Below are 17662 nucleotides of genomic sequence, written 5' to 3' on the forward strand. Positions count from 1 at the left end.
CCTTACACTAGTCCACATATAATATCTGAACAATGAGATATGGTGACAACTTTGATTGTCCTGAATAAACATGAACATTGTACACTGAGTGAAAACTAATATTTATTGCATTTTTGCTTGCATTGCGCACGTGACCATTGAACCCAAACATCACAATGAAGAGATATACTGTGCATTGTGACAGCACATTTCTTTCTTGTTCTTTTCCAAACAAACCTAATTTTTTATCACAAAAGTTTCAAAATGTCTCAAACCTTTTAGTCTTAAGAACTTAAGAAGCCTGACAAACTAGAGGAAACCTTTCATCCCATCGAGCTTGTTTAGTAAGCTGATAGCAGTGCTGTCCCTATATCTCATTGAGAGGTTTATTACTACTGTATATTTTATTAGAATTATTTTTACCGTAAAGAGATGTTCTCTGAACTCAAACCTAAAACACATTTTGACAGAGATTCCTCCCTCCTAGAAGTGATGTTGCCTCCTGAACGCAAAGCTACACCCATGAACCACTTTTCTAAATTAACAATGCTATTGTTTCTAATCATCTATAATGAGTTTGCACAACAGGTCTATACTTGATATGCCTTATGATTTGTGCTTCTGTTTTCTGTATTTCCATTTCAAGTGTGCCTCAAGTAACTACCTGAAAGCAGAATCAGTATGCAACAAACATGTTTATTTTTCTCATGATTTTTACAAGGTGTCAGACATGGAAAACAAGAAACCAGCAGTTGTCCATGAATTTACTTAATGCCTACATGTCTTACTCTATGAAGAAAAAATTGAGTAGAACTTGCAGTAGTGAATTCAGTTAGACTTTTTGGTTTCGACACTAACGGTGTTAAATGTATTATTACTGCATTTCATGAATATTGATCTGCCTTGGCACAGTGGCACAGTTACTAGCGCTACTGCATCAAGGATCCTGGGTTAGAATCCTGTATCTAATCATTGACCATGCAGAGTTTACTTGCACGCCCTGTGTGTACAGGCTTTTTTCCTCAGATAGTTCAGTTCTTCTCTCATTTCTTCAAGAAGTTCTAGTTTTTATAATTAATGCTTTATATTTATCCTTGTATTGGTGCAAGCATGGGTATGAGGTTGAGTGGGCTCTGCAGTGGACTGGAACCAGGTCCATTGCTGTTCCCTCGACTTGCATCCAGTTCTACCAAGATAGGCCCTGGCACCCCAAGGCCCAAAATTAGATTGTATGTGTTTTAGAAAGACTGATTAACAGGTTTTGCATTCCCATTACAGTGGAGGAAGGTCATGAGGGTCTGACACAATTCTTGATGAATGAAGTGATCAAATTGCAGCAGCAAGCAAAGGCCAAGGAAGCAATGCGTGTTGAACTACTGGCAAAGCAACGGACCTTGGACGATGACCACAAGAAGATGCGAACCCTCAAGCAGGAACTTGTCGCTATTCAAGAGCGCTTCAACAAGATGAAGGAAGAAAGAACCAACTACTGTGATGAGCTTTCAAAGGTCAAAGATGACAATTACAATCTTGCGATGCGTTTTGCTCAGCTGAGTGAGGAGAAGAACATGGCTGTCATGCGGAGCCGTGATCTACAGTTACAGGTGAGTGTCAGGCAGTCTTTTGTGGCTTAACTTTGGTGCATCTTCAGTTTCACAACACTTCATTATAGTAATGCAGGCTAAACAATGTGGTACATGGACTATCCAAAATCCTTCAAGCAAACACTCACAGTGGAATATGTAGCATACTTTCTGGTGGGACAATCAATAAAGGAGTTTCTTTTTATATACAGTAACTCTTTTTACAGAGGTTTGGGTCAGAGTCTAGGTATGTTATGTTATTTTAGACATGTCAATTATCATATCTTTGGCCACACCACCCATTTATTCTTTGCCTATGACTATACTAACTTTTGTCATTTCCAAGTGAAACAAAATGACACCTTTTATTAGCTAACTAGCCGTCCCCCACAGTTCCGCCAGACGTAGTAGTGAAACAGGACAGTGAGGAGGGCCCTACCTGGCTCCCCACTCTTAACGTCATGCTTCCCTCTCCTCGGCCCACAGCCTCTGTCTCAGATTAGCACAAATATATCGCTCCTGCAAGCGAACTGTGATTCTTAGCATGATGAGAGAAATCACAGAATCAACTGGAGTTAAAATTATAAAAAAAAAACCTGACCTAAATCCGTTAAGTAGTTCTCTCCTTCGCTAGCTAAGTGGAGGTAAGGAACACCCTGAGGCTGGTGCATGAGTGAGGAGGGCCCCGCCACCCTCCCATCTGCCCAATGTGTCTCTCTCGGATTCACACAAATAAATCGGTACCGTAGGCAAACTATGATACATAGTGCAATGAAAGAAGTCACAAAATCAACCGGAATGTTCAAACAAAGTATAGAAAAAAACCCAATCTAAATCCGTTAAGTAGTTCTCTCGTGAAAAGCGGACAGACAGACAGACGTTGGATTTTATATATAAAGAGATTAAACAGACTGCAGTTGCTAACGTGATACATCACCCTACTACTACAGTAATTTCCAAGTGGAATTTTAAGATCATTTCACCTTTACATTCATAATGATTGTTGGCTACATATCACCATTTGTTGCCAACTGCTTTGAAAATATGCATTTATTTGGTTAAGCCAATTTGTTATTCACATGCAGTTTTATCATTTTAGTGTATAGTGCCTTTGCACATGAAATGCTCCTTGGCATTATTAGAGCACAGTGTAGGTTTGTAGAATGGTACGCTCACCTCTAAGAGGGGCACCAGGAGTGGCGCTTACCCATACACCTTTAAAGACAGAGGTCTGAAGATCTCTGGTACACGCTTGTATTTCTTCTCTCCTCATGCTGGACGTCTTTGCATCATATTCTTTCAAGCATTGATTTTAGTCAATGATTTTTAAACAGCGTACTTTTGTTTAGTTGGTGATGTTTATTTAGATTACTCAGGAATAAATGAAAAATGTTGTCCACAAATCAATACAGAATTGATTATAAATATTCTCTGTATTAATTTTATAGTACATTATAACAGTCTTAAACAATAATGAGCTCAAATGTGTTTCCATTATCTTGGCAATTATTTGTGCATCATTATTTTCCATTTCCCAGAGTTTTTTTCTGCATTTTTAATAAGATTTGTTCCACTATATTAAAGTATGCACCAGCAATAATTACTTATACATTTTACATGAATTTGTTTATTTAGCTCTTGCTTCATCCAAATCAGTTATGAGTCACAACTTCATAGTGCAGTTTTTCTTTACTTCTGTGGAGTGAGCTCTGGCCTTTTGACGAGGCTGTCAGGGTCACACAGTACATTAGCAGTGGTGACTAAACCTCTGGCTTTGTGCTTTACACTTCACTGTCTTAGCCATCATCACTCTTTTTTAAATTCCATTAAATTATAGGGTCGAGATCCTCAAGTCTGCATAAGGTAGGAATCTATCCTTAATGGGTGTCTTCTCCACCACAGAGTTGTTAAGATCATAAATTGAATCATTTTTGAGGATTGAACAAGAGCCTTTTGTAATACTTTTCAACAGCTTAGCCATCAGTACTTGACCCTATATATAATTTAGCTAGTCTGTTAAATAAGGAATATTTCATTTTTTTAATCTAAATGATGCTAAAATTGTCAAGTTCTTACTAAGAGTAAAACTAAAATAAACTAAACTAAAACTCCATGATATTTCAAGTAGATAGATACTGTTAATATTACATGAACTGTAGAAGAAAGGGTCATACAGAAAATCAGAAAGTTAGCCATTTAAGGTTTTTGGCAAGTTACAAAGAACGGTTACAAAGGTAGCCGGGCCACAAAAAGATTCACTTAAATGTGTGACCCAAACACGGCTTTTCCCTATTTCAGTTCATTCTTTTTTAATATAGCACACCGTTGAAAGGTACTTAACACGACACAGAAGGATGTATTTTAAAAGTTTTTTGTGGTAGATAACTTCTGTGGCTGCACCACTTATTTTTTGCTGTCCTCATATCATTGTAGAAGGAGTCAGACAGACTCATTTGAGATGTGACTGAGTCATATGTCTTCAGCATTGTATTTATTTACCTCTGCAGAATGTCATTCTGAATTTTTATTGCCTGAATAACAACAAGTTTTTTGAAGATAGGTTTGTGAATCTATAATAGAATTAATCAAAGGTCTGGTGCCCTTAAGTCATACTTCATGGTGCAGAAATTAGCATTCTGAATGTCATCTTGAAAATGTGTGGTTTTGGGTTTTGTTAAAGGTATACCATATCTTTCATCGCTAATGGATATTCACTGGAATGGCACCATCCAAAAAACCACACTAAAATACCCAAATGCTGGGTCTGGTTAATAAAAAAAACATCTGCCTAATTTTTTTTTTTAGATTGACCAGTTGAACCACAAACTAAATAAGGTGGAGGAAGAATGTAAAATGGAAAGGAAACAGTCCCTAAAACTCAAGAATGATATTGAGAACAGGCCCAGGAAAGAGCAGGTTCTGGAGTTGGAACGAGAAAATGAAGTGCTAAAGATGAAAATCCAAGAGCTTCAGTCCATTATACAGGTAACTCTTCCTTTTGCAAAGATTTCTTTTGATACCTTTTACACTGAATTTCAAAATGCTCTATCAAGACAGCTCGGTATTCTGTTTTGGAAGTCTCTTTCTCCAAGTTGCACAGCTAGGAGTTTATTAAGGACTGTTTGAGTTTCTGACCCTTCGCAGCCTCCTGGGAAATATTTAAATCAATGTAGCTGGGGCCACCATACAGCCCTGTAGCTTGATGGTCAGAATACTTTATACTGATTTCCAAAATCCTTAAAATAATTATGTTTGGTACAATCAACACCCAGCCCATCTTCAACCCAAACCCCACTACTTCTAGAACCAGAAAATGGGTTACAGGGACATCACTGGCAAGGAAGATGTTTGGCAGGATAATTGAATGTGAGTAATGTTGGTAGTGCATTTTTGGCCACCTCACCCAACAGATGAGGCAAACACCTATACAGTTATCCTCATTGGGGCAGTGGAGTTTTTGTTCGTTCATCTTTTAATTTTTACTTTGATTACTTAATATTTTCTTACCTCCTTTCATATGATGTTCTGAATTATACAGTATGAGTCCTCTTGTAGTAGAACACCTGGGCCCACTGCAGTTTGCCTGTCAGACAAAGATTGGAGTGGATGATGCAATCTATCTAACTACTCCACAACTGTTATTCTCACTTGGACAAAGTTGTCAGCAGTCTGAGGATGATGTTTTTTTAATTGTCTTTAATGCCATCATCCCATCTCTGTTAAGGGGTAAGCTTAGAGATATGCAGACAGATGAGCCCATTGTGACTTGGATAATGGACTGTCTGTCAGACAGGCCACAGTTTGTGAGACTCAAGGACTGTGTCTCGGTTGAGGATGTGAGCAACACTGGAGCACCACAAGGAACAGGCCTGTCTCCTTCTCTCTTCACTCTGTACACCTCTGACTATAATTATAACTCCAGGTCATGTCACTTGCAGAAATGCTCAGATGATTCTGTTCTTATGGGGTGTATCAATAAGGGGAGTATGTGGAGTATAAGGGTCAGGTGGAGAATTTTGTTATTTGGTGCAAAAAGAATTGTCTACACCTTAACGACAGTAAAACCAAGGGACTACTTATTGACTTTCGCTGTACTGAAGAGCCTCCATGCCCAGTCACTATTCAAGGAGTGGATGTAGAGGTGGTGCACTGCTACAAGTACTTGGAAGTCCACATTAATTACAGGTTAGACTGGTCTCACAACACAGAGGAACTATATAAGAAAGGGCACAGTAGGCTGTTTTTCCTTAAGAGGCCATGTTCCTTCAATGAGGGAAGTGACATCCTTCACATCTTCTACAACTTTGTGATGACCAGTGTGATTATCTACTCTGTGGTTTGCTGGTCTGGTGACATCACTTCAAGAGAGGCCCACCGAATTAACAAGCTAATTAAAAGGGCAGGCTCATTTATGGGATGCATTCTGGACCCCCAGGAGGAACTAACAAAGGACTGAATTAAAACAAAACTGAGTACCATTGTGAACAATGCTGCATATCCTCTCTCTTACACACTGACACTGAGGACTTTGAGTCAATGAATTATTCAGGAGAAGTGGGTCAGGAAACGCTGCGGGGGGTCCTTTGTACCAACAGCAATACGTCTGCATAGTGTCTCAATAGGACTGGGACTGCCAAGTCAGATGTTTTCTTTCTTTTTAAATTTTCTTTCTTTTCAGTCATTCTGGTGTCTATTCAGACCATAGTGTGTATGTGTATATTTATTTATTTAAAAAGTTTCTGTAAAAAAGCTAAATTTCCCCCTGGGGACAAATAAAGTTTTATCTATTGTAAATAAGGAGCTATATAAGCGTCCAACCCGGCACAGATTCACACTGAGGCACATATAAATTGTACACAAATCTTTTTATTTTCTCTTCAGCCGTGGGGCACGTCTTCCTCGTGTCCCACAGGCCCAGCACAGTCCCACAAGCACTTAACACAACACAAATAAATCTTTTTCTTCACCTGTGGGGCACGTCTTCCCCGTGAACCCCACAAGTATAACACAGTCCCAAAGTACCTCTTTATAATGACAGAAATCCTTCCGTTGGCACCACCACTCCTCCTCCTCCTCCTCCTCCTCCTCCTCCTCCTCTCAGGCACCTCGTCCTCTTCCGCCCGATTCTGGCCCTGAGTGGTGGTTGCTGGCTTCTTTTATGGCCCTCCCGGGAGTGCTCCTGTTGCTTGCTCACCTGTTCCCAATTGCACTCCTGTGTGGGTCCAATGATTAGACCAGCTGGGCTTAACTATCTCCACCTCGCCCCCTGGCGGCCATCCCAGGTCCCCACAGGTTTGGGAAGAACTCCATCTCCCATGAAACCCTGTGGGAAACTGAGGCATCATCAACCAGGGAGGCTGCCACCAAGCGTCCCGGGGGAGGTATTGAGGAGTCCATGGCTGCTCCCCCGGAATATAAGTAGAAGGGACGTCCTGGCCAGGCATGGACCCTGACCGTCCTCCACACTTTCTATCTATCTATCTATCTATCTATCTATCTATCTATCTATCTATCTATCTATCTATCTATCTATCTATCTATCTATCTATCTATCTATCTATCTCACCAGTTATGTACTGTATATTGCATAATCCATATAGTGAGCTCACTATTCGGAGAACAAAGCACAACACGATGACAATTGGCACAGGACTGGAACAGCCATCTATTAGCCTATCCCAGGGGTAGGCAACGTCGGTCCTGGAGTGCCACAGTATGTGCAGGTTTTTGTTCCAACCCAGTTCCTTAACGAGAACTCAATTATTGCTGATGAAGCACATATTGCTTAAGTGACATTTTGATGCTTCATTTTAGTGGTCTCGCTTGTTAAGGTTCTCCAACCTTAGTTGCTTATTTCAATCTTAAACTGCTGCATTCAGTGTTTTAATTGCTCCTTATTAGCAATAAGATGTAAAAGACAAAGCAGCCAGCAGTTCTCCAGCTAGCTTTTTTCCAATTACATCTGTGTGTGTTCATCATGCACTGTTTGATTTAATAAAACACTTAATAGAAAAATGTGACAGACTGAAAATGATCTGTTTTAGGCTTCAAATCATTTGGATGATATCCTTGGAAAGGAAAAAAATCTACGATATAAAAGCCTTACATTGCACAGACTAACAAGCCATAAAATTAAATAAGGTCTGAGATTGGCAATGATTGGTTTCTAATTAAGCAATTGGGTTGGAAATAAAACCTGTAGCCACTGCGGCTCACCAGGACCGACATTGCCTAACCCTGGCCTATCCAGTTCAGAGTTGCATGAAACAAGTGCCTGTCTATTTCTAAGTAGTTGGACCTTGAGCAACTATTATGGATATCTGATGTGCACAAAAACAAAAGGCATACTGAATTATCAGAAAGAAAAACAAATCTGCAAAATATATTAGTACTCTAAACACATTTACCAGTAATAGAAGATGATCTGGTCCATCACACTTACTGGTTTAACTGATAGCCCAATATACCAAGAAGCACAAAAATGAGCAAATTTTTTAAAAATAAATAACATAATGGTTTGATAAGCACATGTAGAATACACATGGAGACATGGAGAACCTCTCTCTACTTACTAAGCACAGTACAACACAGAAGCCTTTTCATTTTCGTCTCCTTGGTCTCCCCCTGTCTCTCTCTCACTCATTCTCTCTTTTTGTCAGTTCTGACATCCTGGCTGTTCCAACAGTCAGCCCAACTTCAGACTCAGTGGGCATTGGACTGTGAGGTGGTTTTAAACCTCATCCCAATGTGATTTCCACAAGCTCTGTAATCAGTTCGGAGGTCAGGACAGCCCCTACATTTGCTCTGAAAGCCCCTAGTTACCCTTAAAGGACCAGGTCTCCAAATCACTGCCCCAGCTGCTTGTTCTGTTACAGTGACAACATGGTCCCATACTTTATTTTTTATCTTTTTTTTCACTGTATTTATGTAAGCTATTCGTAAATATGCACTTCTTTACAATAAAAAAAATGCCATTTTGCCCCTCTGTTTATTCTCCATCTGCTAGACTAGGTGAGCATATATGAAAACAGGAAAATAGCTTTTCTCATTTAGATAAATGGCTAGCTGCTATTATAGAAACAGCTAGCTGCTTTAGCTTCTGATCTCCATCCGAGAGTGAGAATAACATGGAATCTTAAGCCTGTTCATTCAGCTGCAATCAAAGCCAATTGAAGTGATTTAGCAGATACATTCAATAAAATGAAAATCAGTCCACCGACATCTAGCATGACAATTCCATTTTGTATTTATTTCCTGTTTCTGCTTCTGTTTTGTCACCTTGTATTATTCTGGCAGTCATTTTTATTTTCAAACAGGGATTTATTTAGCCTTATTTCAGTGAGAACAGCATGGTGGCACAGTGGTTAGCAATGCTGCTTCACACATAACAGGATTATCACAGCAAACCATGCTGATTCAGTGGTTTTTCTCCCGTTTCTTACATGTTAGGTTAATTGGTGACTTTAAATTGTCTCTGTGTAAGCATGTGCACGTCTGTGATGGACTGGCATCTCGTCCTGGATTGGCTTCTCTGAGCCTCAAATGGAGTAAATGGTCTCAGAAACTGGATAGCTGGATTGTTTGAAATGCTAGTATATGCAGTCTGAAGAGTGTTTTAAAGAGAATTCACAATATGTATGTATCTATGTGTTTTTTTGTATTTTTATATGTTTTGTATAAATTCTCTGCAGCCTGGAAAACAGATCCTTCCAGAATCTGAGAAAGCCATCCTGGATATCCTGGAACATGACCGTCAAGAGGCTCTAGAAGACCGCCAGGAGCTTGTGAACCGACTGTATAATTTACACGAGGAGGTCCGACAGGCAGAAGAGCTGAGGGACAAAGTGAGCAAGTTTTTAGAGCCATTGGGTTTCTTGATTTCACAAAGTGCATGAAGAGAGGATGGGAGGAGCACATGTGGTGCGTGTTAAAGAGGGGTGTGTGAGTGTGTGACTTTGTGAGTGAGAACTGGAAAGGTTCGGGGGGTACTCTGCTGTGCAACAAGGAACTGTGCAATATTAATGAGGTTTCGTTTGACTTTGCAGACATCCTCGCAAGTCATTTTCTAGTCCCACAGCCTGCAAAATATCTGAGATATGCATCTTGTGGTTTCCACAGGCTTCAACATTAAAATAAGATCATTGCAAGCAGGTGGGAAGCGCTACTTAGATCGGAAAAGCGTTAAAATGAAGAAATAAATGTACCCATTTGCAGCATTATAAAGGCAGCTTCCTGGGATTTGGAGAAAGTACCAAGAAGCAAGATTTTGTCTTATTTGTGCTGGTCTGCTTATTAAAATAAGCAGCTGGAAACCTACGCTTTATTCAGAAACTGAGGAAACTTCACACCCAGACCAAGGCAGAAAATACACTCGTGGATTTCCCAAGGGTTGTCTTATGTTTTCTTTGGTATAAAGAGTAGAATGGAAAAAAGGATCATTATTCTAGTTTTGTAAATTGGAATATGTAGTGCGTATAGGAGGATAAGATTTATTTTTTCGTTATCAGTCGAACAAGTCTTAGTACTATTAGAATGCCAGATAAAACAAAAAGAAGCACCTTTTCCTTTATACCTAGCATAGTTATGGTACCTTAAAACACATAAGTCCAAAATATGAATACATACCAAAACATACAAGAAGTAATACTGATTGTTTATTTCTGCAGTAATCTGTCAAACCCAAATTTAACCCGCTATTTGAAAGTTATGCTGTCAATGAATGAGGATTATTTGCATATATGTTGCACTTCTGGTCATATTCACCCTTAGAAAGGTACACATCACGGGGGTGTAGTAAATCACTTTGAATATTTTTCTGTTCTTAACACTAGTAGAGAGCACTCAGTATTTCAATGGGGAAGGTTGAACTGGTTTTCAGGTGTTTTACAGGCTTAGCTATTTGACATATAGTGTGATACTCTATGAAGAGGAATCAAATTACAGGAGTTCTCTATTTATAGCAATACACTAGCATTCGAGGGGGCCCTCATGAAACTTCGAGCGCTGCGATACAATAACATTTGTTTCATCAAAGAGTTGTGTATGCACCATTATGCTAAGGAACATTGACAGTACTTTAGATAAAAATTGAAAGAGGTTCCAGTACTGCATACTAGTGAGTACGGTCCCACTTCAAGCATCTCATTTCAGGGTCTCTGGGGTCACAGCTTATAATAGTATAATCAGGCACAATTCTCTTCTATTTCTATTAAATTTAAACAGAAACTAATGACTTTCAACATCTAGAAAGCAAAAAATGCAAGAAAATTGCCAGTCAGTGTTACAGTACATTGCACAATAGGATCTTCATCTCCCCTTCATTTACCCACATTTAATCCAGTTTTGTGGGCATTGAAGTTTGTGGGTTTCACATTTCCACTGTAAATACTGTTTTGTTCTTTTTGTGTTTTGTATTTTTGGAACATTAATCTGATGCGAGTGACATCAACAGGTCCTACCATCTTAATATTTGATTGCTATGATGCTGGTTCATTTTGCCAGAGATTTTGTTTTGTTTATGTACACTCTTAAATGTAATGGTTCTTTAATGGCAATTTACTGCATTGTATGGTTCCTTTCAGAGTTGTTGCTTAGTAAAGCACCACTTCATTTTGGGAAGGGTTCTTTGTATATGAAGTTGGTTCTTTGTGCTTTGAAAAAGTCTTAATATGTAGAGAGAAAAAAATGAAAGCTTTGATGTATGGTAGGCTACTTGGCAGGACACAAACAGGATTAGTAAAACCTGGACTTGGCCTGTGTTGTTGTGTGCAGCGGCAGTCCTTTTAAAATTATGACTTACTGGTATTTCACAGTCATGGTTATTTACTGTGTGGAGCCCGCTACACTCTAAATAGAGGTTCTTTCTGGAACCTTCATGTGGATGGATCTTTAGGGAACCAAAAATGGTTTCCCCATGACATCTCGTTATTTTAAAGAGTGTACATACAGTGTGACAGCACAAGTGTCTGCTCATGTTGTTTTGGCAGCCAATTAACTTAAGCCAAACCACTTGCTCTGCAATCGACTCAACTTTGATTCAAAGTACAAACTTTTTTTTTTTTTTTCTTTAGTTTATCTGGCGGTTTGGTTTTAAGATTTTTGGACATTTGGCATTGACTCTTTATTTGTTTTGACTAGGAGCACATCCTTCCTCTTTAACCTGGCTACTGATTTCTAAAATTTCTGTATATCAACCCAAGCTCACCCCTGATGTTCCTTCCTGTCTTGCCCCTTTGATTTTTTTGTCTCAGTGGTTTCCAAGTTCACTCCTGTTAGCCCTTTCATGGCTGTGGATTTTTGTTTTGTTTATTTTCATAATCAGTGCTCCATTTTTACTTATAATTAATCTCAGTTTAGTAAGCTTACCTTGTTTATTCTGTTATTTTAAGAAACTCTGAAAAAATTCTGTTGTGATCAAAACTTTTAATACCATGGTGGTGTGTTATTTTTTTAATGTAATTCTTTTCTATTGAGTTTGCTCCATTAATTGTATTCAAATGTCAATAACACAGAATGCTAAAGGCGGGCAAATGCTTCAGTGCCATATTCACTTGCCTGTTCATTTGGAAAATACATCCTTAGTGAGCAGGTAAGTGAAAATGGCAGAGAAGTAATTGCTACCCTTTAACATCTAATGCTGTTTACACTAATGTGCAAATGTAAATGTGAATGTGAGGTGAATTTCCCCTTGGGGATTAATAAAGTATCTATCTATCTATCTATCTATCTATCTATCTATCTATCTATCTATCTATCTATCTATCTATCTATCTATCTATCTATCTATCTATCTATCTATCTATCTATCTATCTATCTATCTAATGTGTGCACTGTTCATTCAGCATTTGGATGCATTTATGGTAGTAAATTCAACAGAAAAGGATACATTAAAATTAAAATGGGAAGGAATATAAGCATTTAAAGTATGGCAAAAAATACAAATATTTATGAATTTCTTAACAAACATTTGTAGAACCTGATTACTAAATAATGAGACTATTTAAGAGTAAGAATGATTGTAAAAATGGCTGGGGTGAAAGCATGCAGCCATAGCTGGGACTGATCTTGAGACCCATTGCTCTGTTTCACTCAGATTATAAAAAATAAACCTTTCATTTACATGTTTAAAAGATTAAAATTGTTCCGGTCATTAAGGTGACTTGCAACATCATTAAAGAAGGCCAACAAATTTGTGAATCTAGCAGCCTTAGAATAAGGAGACATGGTGAAGCGCAGAGGTCAGTAGTCAATGGCGACAGGAGAGAATACAGTCAAAGACAGTCAAAAAGACATAATTGTCATGTCCAGACAGAGCATTACATTGAAGAGTCTATTGTTGTGTTGAAGGAGTTATTTATTTGTTGATTTACTAGGCACATTTGTAACAAAGACAGGCAGGAGTTGGAGAACTTGACCTGGAAAATATTTCTTTGTGATTTAACAGGCAATACAAGACTCAAAGTCAAAATTTGTTATTTCATTTGGAAAAGTTCAGTTGAGTTCCATATGCAAAGCTTGCCCTTTTATAAAATGGCAGTGATGACACCACCCACTGGTACAATGGCAAATGTATCAATTGATGACGTACTTGAGTTCATGTTACGTTAACAAGGAAGACTACAGCAACTTCTTGTCAGATCTTTACCTAAGCATTAAAAGAAAGGCTATTAACAAAAAGAAATGATTAAGTACAGCTTAGTTGAAGAATTACAGGCCCCTGAGCCAACTCTCCTTTGCCCAAATATAATTGTTTGCCCAACTGTTCAACTTCTACATGTTCTAGAATTATGTTTCCATTTTGTGTCCATATATCTGATTAATTAATAATGTCACTGCATCCTAGGAAGTGAAATCAAAATGATTTATGTTAACATAGAAGAGTGACATTGGATAAATAAGTGGCAGTTAAAAAAAACAATGGCACCATAAATAAAAAGTACAACGAACCAATAACCATGTATAAACATTTACACATACCTGCAGAACCTGATGCAACCAAAAGGGCAAAAACATACATCAAAAGCATTGAAATAAAAGTTAGATTACAAATACGTGATTCAGAAAAACAGCATGACACATGAAACAAGAACAGGAGTAACTCATTATCTGAATTCTGACACAATATCAAGAGCCTGTTTAAATAATAAAGTCTATAAGCTTCAGCTGACAGCTGCAGAACTGCATTAGTAAGTAGGAGTTGTGTTCAATGGCAGCCAGTGTGTAAAGGTTTAGGGGACATGAGGTGGTGTCTGGCAGACATTACCTGTATGACACATTAAAGTGAGTGGAAAAGAAAAGCAGTCTGTATATAATTCTTTGAGCAAAACTGCCAAAATACATTGATTTGTACCAGCCTATGCTTCATCTACCATTATTTCTGCTCTTAGGTGACAAGGAGCAGTGGTGTGACTTGTCACTTTATCAGAACACTTGGTTAAGGGTGGGGCAGGGTAGGGGGTGCCTGTTTTGGGGTATATGTATAGCTTCAGTTTATTCACACACACTTCACTCTGCTACAGTAGGCCTTTATGCAGTTTGGCTTGTTTTAGGAACAAGTGTTTCTATATAAAAACTATTTAAGCTCCTGAAAAAAAGGATACACAGCAAATAAGATAGATAGATAGATAGATAGATAGATAGATAGATAGATAGATAGATAGATAGATAGATAGATAGATAGATAGATAGATAGATAGATAGATAGATAGATAGATAGATAGATAGATAGATAGATAGATAGATAGATAGATAGATAGATACTTTATTAATCCCAAGGGGAAATTCACATACTCCAGCAGCAGCATACTGATAAAGAACAATATTAAATTAAAGAGTAATAACAATGCAGGTATACAGACAGACAATAACTTTGTGTAATGTTAACGTTTACCCCCCCCCCCACTGGGTGGAATTGAAGAGTCACATAGTGTGGGGGAGGAACGACCTCCTCAGTCTGTCAGTGGAGCAGGACATTGACAGCAGTCTGTTGCTGAAGCTGCTCCTCTGTCTGGAGATGATACTGTTCAGTGGATGCAGTGGATTCTCCATGATTGACAGGAGCCTGCTGAGCGCCCGTCACTCTGCCATGGATGTCAAACTGTCCAGCTCCGTGCCTACAATAGAGCCTGCCTTCCTCACCTGTTTGTCCAGGCGTGAGGCGTCCCTCTTCTTTATGCTGCTTCCCCAGCACACCACTGCGTAGAAGAGGGCGCTCACCACAACCGACTGATAGAACATCTGCAGCATCTTATTGCATATGTTGAAGGACGCCAGCCTTCTAAGGAAGTATAGTCGGCTCTAATAATAATTAATTAATAATAATAATAATGGGATAGAATTACAATCATCAGAAAAGACAACACAGATGTGCTTTAGCTTGGTTGTCAGGTGGTGCCTTGTGCCATTGGTGGTGAAAAGGTGTTACACAGTATAAAAGACTGATTGACTAACTGATGTTCTGAAATACAGAATTACTAATGTTACCTTACTAAATTTTCCACAGTATTTGGAAGAAAAGGAAGATCTGGAGCTGAAATGTTCAACCTTGGTAAAAGACTGTGAAATGTACAAAAACCGCATGAATACCATCATGATACAATTGGAAGAGGTTGAAAAAGAACGTGACCAGGTAAGAAAGAGATGTGGGATGGAATGTTGTACTGTGAATTGCTCTTCTATTGTGCTTAGCAATATGAAAAAATGTTCCGAAATGTACAACTGCTTTCACTACAGTCTAAACACATTTTCTTTATTGCTTTACTCTTCTCTTACCGACTGCTTCAGTAGCTGTAAAGTTCCCAATGAACTCCAATAATAAGTTACCTGTGGTGCAATCAGATTAAATACATCAACTATGTGAAAGTCAAAACCAAAATCCAAACTATTAATGGACTTTAAATGAAGCTTTAGGTTTGAATTCTGAAAAAACAGAAGTAAGGAAGCTTGCCAGTTTAAGCTAAAATGCTTTTTCATTTAGAATGCCAAATACCCACATGTCGCGTATTCATTTATTGTTTGAAGAAAATTAGAACTGCCAATAAATGGAAAGGCTGACCAGATGCAAGAACAAACCCAAGCTATTTATTTAAATACAGTACTTAAAGATTTTTTACAAAGATTGCAGAAAGTGTACTGCAGTTTTTGTTTTTTTTTTTCTTTTTTATTTAGCACATTGGCTTTATGAGATTGCAATCTAATGTTAAATTAACAAGGCCTTGAATCTGGGACAATCATAATTGCAGGCTTGCACATTTTGTAGCATTGTAGGGTTGTTAAAAGAAATGCTGTATATTAAACTGCAATTTTTACTTAAATATTAAAATCTGTTTCAAGCTCGTGACTTAAATACAACATGGCATTAAAGTTTTAAAATGCTTTATTCTTTGCCTAAAGTTAAATTGGATATGCCATCAATGTCACTGCAAGATAATGGTCATGACTTCACACCTAAAAAAATATTTTTTTTAAATGTTGAAAAGTTTGTAATCTTATCCATCCATCCATTATCCAACCCGCTATATCCTATCTACAGGGTCACAGGGGTCTGCTGGAGCCAATCCCAGCCAAAACAGGGCGCAAGGCAGGAAACAAACCCCGGGCAGGGCACCAGCCCACCGCTGTGTAATCTTATATCAATTTGAATAAAAACTTGTACCTTAACATCTAAAAGACTAAACAAAGCTAATGTAATGAACCCGTTGACCCCACGCTGGCAAACCACCAAACAGCTCCAGAGTCCTGGGTGTAGATTTTGACCTGGATGTGTCAATGTGGGCTTTGTACATCGGCACATTTTTTCCTTCACAAATCTTAAAGACACTTACCCATCGTGGATGTGTGTATGAACGTGTTCTGTGAAAGTCTGGCATCCCTTGTAGCACTACTCCTCTGGACATCTGCTTTGGAAATGGCGTGTTCAGAATGGGAAAGAATAGTTATGCAGAGTTAAATCACTGGATTGAGTTTAATTCATCTTCTGGCATGAGCCATTATTATTATTATTTGTAGTAGTTTTATTTAGGAGGTGCCTTTATTCTAGGTGACTTACTGAAGAAAACCATATTATTTACTTGTAAAGTACAAAGTTAACGCATAACAGACTACAAAAATTCAAATATTAGCACAAGAATTGTAATACAGCAGGCAGTCTCCATACTAGATATAAAACTAGACTCAATCAGTATCATTGTTATAATAATATCAGTACAAATGCAGATATTTACCAGGAGAGCAGAGAGGAAGAAAGTCAACTAGTCCCAGAATGCTTTGGAAAAGGTGTCTCTCCTGGAGGTACCTAACCTCTATTACTCTGGGAGTGGATTGTATGATCATAGGCAACTCATTCCACCGCTTCGGAGTGAAAACTGAGAAGCATCGTCTAGTTTTAGTAAGGAACAGTTAACAAACCAGTGAAGGTACAGCAAAGCCTGCTTGTGGGAACCTACAAGGAGACCAGACATTGGAGGTATATTGATGAGAAGAGTGACACGACAGAAAGACATGGAGGGCAAAGTCTGTACTGCATAAGAGTGTGTTCAGTTTGAGAGGGAAATTAACGTATGAGACAGTTTGTCAACAGTTGGGAGGTATCATCACAGTATTCACTCACAATTGGCGTTATTTGCTTGTGTCCATATTGACAAGAGGGTGTATGACAGATGGAATCTAATATTATGGCAGTATAAATATACTGTATATTATATGTGTATTTCTGTGTAGTGTTATTATGTTGAACAGTTTGTTTTTTGTCTTTGTAGCAAGCAGTTTTATGATTTGTAGTAATAGTATTGTATTCTTGTGCAGCGGGCTTTTTAAGTGGTAATGTCATTAATAGAAATTCTATCTTTAATTTATTTAGTTAAATATGACGTATTTTCTAAGGTATGTAATCATAAATATTATGAGTTTATGACCAAATTAAAATTTGATTTGTAATCAGCCTTTTTTTAGAACATTAGAACAATCTAGGAGAGAACAACAGGCCATTCATCCCAACAAAGCTTGCTCGTCTTAACCACTTAATTCTTCTAGAATGGCATCAAGCTGAGTTTTGAAAGTCCCTAAAGTCCTACTCTCTACCACACTACTTGGTATGTCATGT

The 17662-nt window shown here is 38.2% G+C and overlaps 1 protein-coding gene across 1 annotated transcript in view; it reads left to right on the forward strand.

Annotated features, from left to right (window-relative positions):
• The window catches only part of card11 (caspase recruitment domain family, member 11), a 210480-nt gene that overhangs the window by 140436 nt on the left and 52382 nt on the right, over positions 1–17662 (forward strand). The window contains exons 4-7 of the mRNA XM_028814476.2: positions 1258–1583; positions 4368–4547; positions 9254–9406; positions 15065–15190. Of these exons, the coding sequence (XP_028670309.1) occupies positions 1258–1583; positions 4368–4547; positions 9254–9406; positions 15065–15190 (785 nt within the window). The remainder of the gene's footprint in view (positions 1–1257; positions 1584–4367; positions 4548–9253; positions 9407–15064; positions 15191–17662) is intronic.

This window comes from Erpetoichthys calabaricus, chromosome 11 (genome assembly GCF_900747795.2).
Source record: "Erpetoichthys calabaricus chromosome 11, fErpCal1.3, whole genome shotgun sequence".
Classification (NCBI taxonomy): Eukaryota; Metazoa; Chordata; class Cladistia; order Polypteriformes; family Polypteridae; genus Erpetoichthys; species Erpetoichthys calabaricus.